The sequence below is a fragment of the Panthera uncia genome, unplaced genomic scaffold, assembly GCF_023721935.1.
Source record: "Panthera uncia isolate 11264 unplaced genomic scaffold, Puncia_PCG_1.0 HiC_scaffold_403, whole genome shotgun sequence".
In the NCBI taxonomy this organism is placed as follows: Eukaryota; Metazoa; Chordata; class Mammalia; order Carnivora; family Felidae; genus Panthera; species Panthera uncia.
The window spans coordinates 40,517-50,680 of record NW_026059543.1 but is presented as its reverse complement, the minus strand read 5'-3'; the positions used below and the strand labels follow the sequence as shown (position 1 = coordinate 50,680).

The window sequence follows — 10,164 nt, the reverse complement described above, 5'->3', positions numbered from 1 at the left end:
CATATGGCCTTTCTCCTGTGTGAATTCTCTGATGGTAACGGAGGCCAGAGCTAGACGTAAAAGACTTTCCACATTCACTACATTTATAAGGTTTTTCTCCAGTATGAATTCTCTGATGATAACGGAGGGCAGAGCTAGAAGTAAAAGATTTCCCACATTCACTACATTCATAAGGCCTTTCTCCTGTGTGTACTCTCCAGTGTTCAATGAGATCGGATTTTCGTCGAAACGATTTCTCACATTCAGTGCACTCATAACTCATTTCTCCAGTGTGAATTGTACGTTGTCGAATAATGATGGAGCTCTGACTAACAGATTGAGCGCAGCCACGACACACGTAACAATTTTCTCCAGTGTGACTTCTCTGAGGATAAGGGAGGACAAATTTTTGGCTAAAAGATTTCCCACATTTGCTGCACTTGTACTGCCTTGGTCCAGTATGAATTCTTCGATGTTGACTGAGGGTTGAGCTTCCCGTAAATGATTTACCACAGTCACTACACACATGAAGCTTGTCACCAGTGTGGATTCTCTGGTGAATAGCAAGTGAAGATCTGTACCTGAATGTTTTCCCACACTCAGGGCACACAAAACACTGTCTTCCAGTGTGGATACCCTGGTCTTGAACAAGTGTGTGTTTGGGACCAAAGGCTTTACTGCATTCTTCCCAGGTGTAATGACTTTCTTTGCTTTGAAAAGTCATTCCACACTTGGTGATTCTATTCTCTCCAGTATGAGCTGCCTGTTGTTGGAGATGTTCTGAGGTGGTCAGGAAGTCCTTCTCAACCTCCTTATAGGTAAAGGGCTTTTCTGAATCATGGAAATTGCTGCTCTTCACAAATGGGGCCCTGTCCACACTGCTGCTGAAGGATTTTTCTCTCATGTGCTGCTTCTCATGCTCTTGAAGGTTTGCACTGCAATAGATTTGTTTCACACATGCCCCATACTTGAATAGTTTCTGGCTACTTGGCTTCTCCTGGTGCTCAGCCAAGTGGAAAACGTCTCTCAAGACCAGACCACACATCTCACAGGGATGGGTCTTCCGGGAAGATAGAGCTGCCTTGGGCACGCTGGCCTGTGACACACCTACAGAAATGCTCTGTTCAAGGGGTGCCTCCGCATCTTCTGCCCCACAGCAGCAACCTGAACGCAAAGAAACACTAGTGAAATACACGCTGACTTTATTGGAAGAGGGCAACCCAATTACAAATATGCAAATAAAAACCAAAAGAGAGCAAGGTCTGGTATAATGATAAAGTAATTTATCAAGAGGATAGAATAATTAATTACAAGTATATAGGTGCCCAATATCCAAGCACTTAAATATATTAAGCAAATACAGATCAGAAGGCAGAAATAGACAGCAATGCTGTAATAGTAGGGGACTTCAATATCCTATTATCAACAATCAACAGACTATGCAGACAGAAAATCTGTAAGGAAATGTTGGATTTGAATTGCACTTGATACCAAAGAGACCTAACAGACGTACACAGAAGATGCCATCCAACTGCAGCAATAAACTGTACATTCTTCTTTTTTTTAAATTTTAAATGTTTTTTTAAATTTATTTTTAAGACACAGCATTGAGTGGGGATGGGGCAGAGAGAGAGGGAGACACAGAATCAGAAGCAGGCTCCAGGCTCTGAGCTGTCAGCACAGAGCCTGATGTGGGGCATGAACTCACGAACCGCGAGATCATGACCTGAGCCGAAGTTTGACACTCAACCGACTGAGCCACCTGGGCGCCCCAACTGTATATTCTTGTTAAGTACACATGGAACATGTCTAGGACTCTCTCACATGTAGATCACAAAAAAATTCTTAACACTTAAGAAGACTGAAAACATACCAGGGATCTTTTTCAACTATGTGGTATGAAACTAGAAATCATTGATAGAAGGAAAGCTGGAAAATATCACAAATATGTGGAACTTAAACAACATTATCCTGAACAATGGGTCAAAGAAGAAATCAAGAACTATATTCAAACAAATGAAAATAGAAACACAATACATTAAAACTTACAGAATGTAAGAAAATCAGTTATAAGAAGGAATAAAAATTATAGTAGAAATAATTGAAACAGAAACTAGAAAAACAGAAAGACCAATGAAGCTAACAGTTGGGTTTTTGAGATGATAAACAATTTGACAAACCATTAGTTAGACCAAGAAAATGTGAGAAGACACAAAACCAGAAATGAAAGTGGAAACATCACAAGTGATACTGCAGGAATATAATCAAACAAAAGAGACTACTGTGAACAATTACATGACAACAAATTGGCTAACCTAGAAGAAACAGATAAATTCACAGAAACATACAACCTGACAATACTAAATACTGAAGAAATAGAAAATCTGAACAGACTCATAACTGGTAAGGAGAGTCAATCAGTAATAAAAAATCTTCCAACAGGGGACATGGGTGGCTCAGTCAGTTAATCTTCTGACTCTTAATTTTGGCTCAGGTCATGATCTCACGGTTCGTGGGCTCAAGCCCTGCATCGGACTCTGTGTTGACAGCACAGAGCCTGTTTGGGATTCTCGGTCTCCCTCTCTGCCACTCTCCTGCTTGCTCTCTCTCAAAAATAAATAAACATTAAAAAAAAAAATCTCCCAGGGGTGCCTGGGTGATCAGTCAGTTAAGCTTCTGACTCTTGATTTTGGATCAGGTCATGATCTCACACTTCATGAGTTCAAGCCCCACACTGGGTTCTGCACTGGCAGCACACAGCCTGCTTGGGATTCTCTCTCTCCCCCTTTCTCTGCTCCTCCCCTGCTCATGCTCTTTCTGTGTGTCTCAAAATAAATAAATAAACTTAAAAAAAAAATCTCCTAACAAAGAAAAGCCCAGAACCAGACAGAATCACTGGAAATTCCACTACATATTTAAAGAATCAACGCCATCCTTCTTAAAGTCTTCCAAAAAACTGAAGGAACACTTCTAAAATCATTTTATGAGGCCAGTATTACCTCAAAGGTAGTACAAGAGAAGAAAAGTACAGGCCAATATCCCCAATGAACATGAATGCAAAACTCTTCAAAAAAAGAAAAAAAAATACTTGCAAACCAAATCCAAATCCAAAAGCACATTACAAGGATCATACACTACAATCAATCAGGATTTATCCCTGGGATCCAAGGATAGTTCAATATGTGCATATCAATAAATGCAATACACCACCTTAATGGAATAAGAGTTTAAAAGGTAAAAATCATAGGGGCGCCTGGGTGGCGCAGTCGGTTAAGCGTCCGACTTCAGCCAGGTCACGATCTCGCGGGTCCGTGAGTTCGAGCCCCGCGTCAGGCTCCGGGCTGATGGCTCGGAGCCTGGAGCCTGTTTCCGATTCTGTGTCTCCCTCTCTCTCTGCCCCTCCCCCGTTCATGCTCTGTCTCTCTCTGTCCCAAAAATAAATTAAAAACGTTGAAAAAAAAAATTTAAAAAGGTAAAAATCATATAATCACATCAATAGATGTAGTAAGTTTATTTATTTTGAGAGAGTGTGAGTGGGGGAGGAGGAGGGAGGGGAGGGAAGGAGGGAGGGAGGGAAGGAGGGAGGGAGGGAGGGAGGAAGGGAGGGAGAGAGGGAGACAGGGAGAGAGGGAGAGAGGGAGAGAGGGAGAGAGAGAGAGAGGGAGAGAGGGAGAGAGGGAGAGAGGGAGAGAGGGAGAGAGGGAGAAGGAGAATGAATCCCAAGCAGGCTCTGCACTGTCTGTGCAGAGCCTGATGCAAGGCCCAATCCCACAAACCATGAGATCACAACCTGAGCAGAAATCAAGAGATGGACATTCAACTGACTGAGACACCCAGGTGCCCCACCTTCACTTTTATTCAACCTAGAACTAGAAATTCTAGCCCCAAGTAATTAAGGAAAAAAAATAAAAGGCATCCAAATCGGAATGAAAGTAAAATGGTCTGTTTGCAGGTGATACAACCTAACATACAGAAAATCAAAGAATACACCAAAACACTGTTAGAAGCAATTAATGAATTCAGTAAGGTTGTAGAACTAAAAAAAAAATCAACATACAAAACTAAATTGTATTTATATACACCAATAATAAACTACCTGGGGAAAAAAACTGAGAAAACAATCCCACTTAAAATAGCATCAAAAAGAAAACAATATTCAAAATAAATTTAACATAGAAGGTGAAAGATCTGTATCTTGAAAATTATAAGAAATTGATGAAAAAAATTGAAGACACAAATGGAAAAACATCCTGTGTTCTCAGACTGGAAGAATTAATAGTTAAAATGTCCATTTTACCACAGCAATCTACCTAAAGCAATCTACAGATTTAATGCAATCCATAACAAAATCCAATGACATTTTTCACAGAAATAGAAAAAACAATTGTAAAATTCATATGGAACCACAGAAAACTCCAAACAGCCAAAGCAATCTTGAGAAAAAAGAGCAAAGCTGGAGACATCACACTTCTTGATTTCAAAATATTCCAAAGCTATAGTAATTAAAACAGTATGGTACTAGCATAAAAACAGACCAATGAAACAGAATAGAGAGCCCAGAGATAAACCTTTGCACACATGGGTCAACTAATCTTTGATAAAGACACCAAGTATGCATAATGAGGAAAGGACAGTCTCTTCAATAAATGGATATCCACATGGAAAAAGAAAAAAGACCTCCACCTTGGGTCTTAAAATAAGATGGGAGGCATGGGGAGACTTTGGCCAAGCCTGCCAGCTGGTTTGAGAAGCCAGACTAGCTGTCGGTGAATGTGGACATTGCGGGCTTTTGTCCACTCCCCACCCCAAGTTCTCCATATGTAATTTGGGTGCCAGCAGCACTGTGATGAGGCCAAGGCTGTGGATATTCCCTACATGGATATTGAGGCACTGAAGAAACTCAACAAGAATAAAAAAATCAGTCAAGAAGCTGGCCAAGAACTATGATGCCTTTCTGCTTTCAGAATCTCTGATCAAGCAGATTCCACAAATCCTGGGCCCAGGCCTGAATAAGGCTGATAAGTTCCCTTCCTTGCTGACCCATAATGAGAACACGTGGCCTATGTGGATGAAGTTCACAATCAAATTCCAGATGAAGAAAATGCTGTGTCGGGCAGTGGCCATTGGCCATGTGAAGATGACAGATGAGGACCTTGTGGACAACATCTACTCAGCTGTCAATTTCCTGTTGTCAGTGCTCAAGAAGAATTGGCAGAACACCTGGGTTTTGCATGTTAAGAGCACCATGGGCAAGCCCCAGTGCCTATCTATACTAAGGCACAGCTTAATAAACCCTAAGGCTACCAAATACAACAACAACAAAAACACTGGACCTGTATTTTACACCACTCGCAAAAATTAACTTGAATTGGATTTTTTTAAAAACTTAAAACATAAGACCTAAAATTATAGAAGCTTTAGAAGAAAACATACAGAAAAAGCTCCTTGACATTTGTGTTGCCAATGATTTTTTGGATAGGACACCAACAGCAAAGGCAACAAAAGCAAAAATAAATAAGTGGAACTGTATCAAACCAAAAACTTCTTCATAGCAATGGAAATAATCAACAGAATGAAAAGACAACCTAAGAAATAAGAGAAAATATCTGCCAAGAGATTAATACCCAGAATATACAAAGAACTCATAAAACTCAACAACAAAACCCAAATAACCCAATTAAAAAGGAGCAAAGGACCTGAATAAACATCTATCCAAAGACATATAAATGGCCCACAGGTACATGAAAAGGTGCTCAACATCACTAACATCAGAAGAATGCAAATCTTAGTTACAATGAAAAATCACCTCACACCTATTAGGGTAGCTCTTATCAAAATGTAAGAGAGAACAAGTGTTGGTAAGGAATGTGAAAAAAAGGAAATCATCACAGTTGGTAAGATAAATTGGTACACACATCGGTACAGAATGGAAGAGCTTTCAAAAAATTAAAAATAGCAGCACCAGGGGCGCCTGGGTGGCTCAGTCCGTTAAGTGTCCAACTTTGGCTAGGTCATGATCTCAAGGTTCATGGGTACGAGCTCTGCATCCAGGCAGAGCCTGGAGCCTGTTGCAGATTCTGTGTCTCCCTCTCTCTTTGCCCCTCCCTTGCTAGCACACTCTCTCTCAAAAATAAATAAAAACGTTAAAAAAAAATTACAAAAAAAATAGCAGTGCCTGTTTCAGTTAGAAGACCATGAGATTCTTGATCTCAGGGTTGTGAGTTCAAGCCTCACTTTGGGTGTAGAGATTACTTTAAAAAATAAAACCTTAAAAAAACTGAGTATCTCAAAGAGGTATTTGTACTCCTGTATTTATTGCAGCACTGTTCACAACAGCCAAGGTATGAGAACAAGGTAAGTATCTATGGATGAATGGATAAATAAACCCTGGTGTATATATATACAATGGAGTATTGTTCAGCCATAAAAAAGGAAATCATGCATTTATGACAACATGAATGAACTTGGAGAGCATAATGCAAAGTGAAATAAGTCAGACAGAGAAAGACAAATACTATATGGTATCACTTCTATGTGGAATCAAAAAAAGAAAGGAAGGAAGGAAGGAAGGAAGGAAACAAAGAGTAGAATGCCAGGGGCTGGAGGCTATGGGAAACAGGGAGATGTTGGTCTGTTACAAACTGATCAAGTTCTGTGAATCTAATATGCACCGCGGTGATTATCACTAATAATGCTGTGTTGTGCACTTGAATTCGCTAAGAGAATAGATCTTAAGGGTTCTTATACTCAGAAAAAATATGTAAAGTGATGATATGAAATCAATTGTAGTAACCATTTCATAATATACATGAATATCAAGGTCATAACACTATACATTATAAATATAAATATATACAAAATTATTGGTCAATGATACTTCAATAAAGCTGGCAAACAAGAAAAAGAAAAAAGAAGTCTGAACACTATAAATAGAACTCAATAAAGCTGGCAAACAAGAAAAAGAAAAAAGAAGTCTGAACACTATAAATAGAACACTATAAATAGAACACTATAAATATAAATAAATAGAACTATAAATATAAATATATAAATATAAATAAATAAACAGAAGAGCCATGGACCTAGAGAGATGAACTGGCCAGGGAGAGGACAAACAAGATGCCATCCATTAGCCTTACTGCACAACTACTGAAATCAAATCCTTCTTGTAAAAGTTCAGTAGGGACAGTGCTGGGACTGTGGGGAGAGAAGAGGGCAGTGCAAAAACACAGCCCTACCTAAGACAGCAACTATCCAGGAAACGGGGAAAGCCATCTGTACCTATGGTCTATATGTTGAAAAGGACAGAGAAGACCCCGGGGGCAAGAGGGACAAGGAAAAAAAAAAAAGGGAAAAGAGGGTTATGGATGGTGAAGTGCAAAACCTAGTCCACATCACTGGGGAGGGTCTTACCCAGTGAGGATATAAGTGCAAAGGTCTCCAGCATCACATCGTGGTACAAGCGTTTCTGAGCCTCATCAAGGAGCTTCCACTCCTCCTGGGAGAAGTACACGGCGACATCCTCAAAGGTCACACCACCCTGTCAAGAACAGGACAGATGAAACCATGAACATTCTTTCTCTGAGAACCCACAATCCACCTCCTACACATCTACTCCACATCCATCCTCCTCCAGAACTCCCCACCCTAGAGGAGGTCCCGGGCCCCAGTGCCACTGACAGCGGTTCTCAGCAACAACAAGCAGCAGTGCACATGATGTCAAGGAAGCTCTGGGACTGGCCCTCAGGGCCCCATCCCTCTTACCAAGCATTTCTCCTACATCTCACAGACCATACATACAAGATACGGCCACTTGGGCTCATGCTTCACCCCAAGGTCCCCAATCCCAGGGCCGGAGGGCTCTCAGCTCATACTTACTCTTAATGTGTACATCATTCAGTAGACCCCTCTCACATCTACGGATCCCTCAAATGCACTCCCAAGCTCTACCATCTCCCTGCCCCGCACCACAGGCATCTCCCTGGACTCACCCACGTACTGGGCACACCGCATCCAGTGTGCTTGAAAGTTTCAAACATGATCTGGTATAACCCCTGTCCTTTGATGGGATCCCAATGACAAAGAAACCCCAAGTGCTGCTTTGAAGGCCTGCCCATCTCTCTGCCTGGGATCTCTGCTTCAGTATTAGTCACCCAGAACCACAAGTGAATCTCATGACCCTCTTCTACTTCTGTGCTGCCCTTGCTGTCCCCATAGCAGCAGCAACCCTCCTTTCTCCACTTAACTTTCATTAGAAGTGCATCAAGGGGCACCTGAGTGGCTCAGTCTCTTAAGCGTCCGACTTTTGATTTCATCTCATATCTCACAGTCATGAGATTGACCCCCATATCGGGCTCTGCGCTGACATTTCAGAGCCTGCTTGCCATTCTCTCTCTCTGCCCCTGCCCTGCTTGTGCTCTCTCCCAAAATAAATAAACGGGGGGGGGGGGGGAGTGCATCAAAACCCCACTGGTCTCCATGCCAGGCACAGTGACCCTCACAAATGAACAGATTTGCCCCAGACCTTATCCACCAGGAAGACTAAAACACCACAGATGCCATAAAACCTCACCACAATTCTGGTGAATCTTCACGGTAGCGAATAAACAGGCCTCACTGTCATCCTGACTCAACGACTAGTTCTGCCTCCGCAGCCGTCTCCCGTCCACTCCTCCCAGGGAAGTCTTGGCCACCTGCCAGATCGTCCTCTCTCCCACACTGTTCCCGCTATCACACTTCTCCTTCAGCAGGCACCCTCTTCTTTCCAGCCCACCAACAGCACTGCCACCACGCTACCACCACCTGCCTCTCACCCCTCCTATATGTGATCGAAAGCTCCACCTGGTCCACACAATAGCCAGAACTCTTGGATGTCTCCATCCTGGACCCCTCCCAGATTCCAGACCTGAGTGTCCAGTGGCCCATGTGACGCTTTCACTCAGTTCTCTGAAACTCCTCACACTCTTAACAGGGCCGAAAAACTTAAGACATTCACAGTGAAAATGAGCCCACCGCCAACGTCCCCATCCCAGTTGATGGAGCTTCCGTAGCTTCAGCTGCTAGGACCAAACCCTCCCCCCTCTGCTAGCCCAGAACTCTCCCTGGCGCTAGAGTCCTCACATGAAGGGGCAACCCCTCCAGCCCGCCAGTGCCCCCGCCGCACACCCTCTGTTCCCCGAGGGCAGAGGGCGGACCCCACCCCCCCCCCCCCGATTCCTCCCCCTCGGCGCCCCCTGCAGCCCTGCACCAGCCGACCCCTCCCCGCTCCCGCAACCCCTCAGGCCGGCGCTCAGACACTGGGCCCCCGCCCACGAGCGCCTCCCGGGCCCGGACACCGGGACCGGGGCCGCAGGGACGCAAGCAAGCGCCCCGCACTCGGGCCTGAGGGTCGGGGGTGGGGGCGGGGAGAGGAGGGTCCGGGGGCCGCGCGTTTACCTCAGCCGTGTCCCTGCGCGCGGCCGCCGCCATCGGACTCTGTGGGCGGAGCGGACACCCGGGCGGGCGGTGCCTGTCCCGGCCCCGGCGCGGGGCAGCACGGGCGGCGTCGCCGAGCCGTGAACCCCGGTCGGCGCGCCGCGTACGGCGCCTCCTCCCGCCCTTTCTCGGCCAGTCATCCACAGTCCGAACCCGGAGCTCCGGAATTTGTGTGAAAGAACGTGCCAAAAGGACCAGGATGACGGGCCCGGAAGTCCCGCCCCGAGACGACGCGCACGCACGGAAATGGCCCCTCATTGGCTCCTGACTGCGGCCGCCCAGCGCAGGATCTTCTGGGAAATGTAGTAGTAGCACAGGGTCCGCAGTGTCTACCAGCAGGTGGGCCACGCGGCACGCAGGCAAGGCTAGTGACACTTCAGAGTCAGTGGGGAGAAGGGGTTTTTGCTCATTGTTAAACGTGGCTTAGAGACATTATTTCGACTCTATAAAGCTCAGCCTGCTCCCTGAGGATAAAAATATTATTTTAAATGGGCTCCATGCCCAACGTGGGGCTTGAACTCACGACCCTGGGATCGAGAGTGGGATGCTCTACCAAATGAGCCATCCAGGTGCCAGAGATGCCATGTGGATAGAGGATTTGGGCGCATCTCAAATAATATTAATTTTAGGAGCGCCCGGCTGAGCTTCTGGCTGGCTCAGTGGGTTAAGCGGCCCACGCTTGATTTCAGCTCAGGTCATGGTCTCAGGGTG

At 44.7% G+C, this 10,164-nt stretch overlaps 1 protein-coding gene and 1 pseudogene across 1 annotated transcript; one reads left to right on the top strand and one right to left on the bottom strand.

Moving 5' to 3' along the window:
- Positions 1-81: 81 nt before the first annotated feature.
- On the bottom strand, positions 82-9,631 carry LOC125918052 (zinc finger protein 211-like; the record flags this gene model as incomplete). The annotated part of the gene is made up of 3 exons (XM_049624107.1): positions 9,415-9,631; positions 7,393-7,519; positions 82-1,143 (listed from the first exon to the last, which is right to left on the bottom strand). Coding segments are annotated over exons 1-3 (1,222 nt in total), but the record flags the coding sequence as incomplete, so codon positions are not given.
- On the top strand, positions 4,558-5,409 carry LOC125918053 (60S ribosomal protein L10a-like; annotated as a pseudogene).
- Positions 9,632-10,164: the final 533 nt, after the last annotated feature.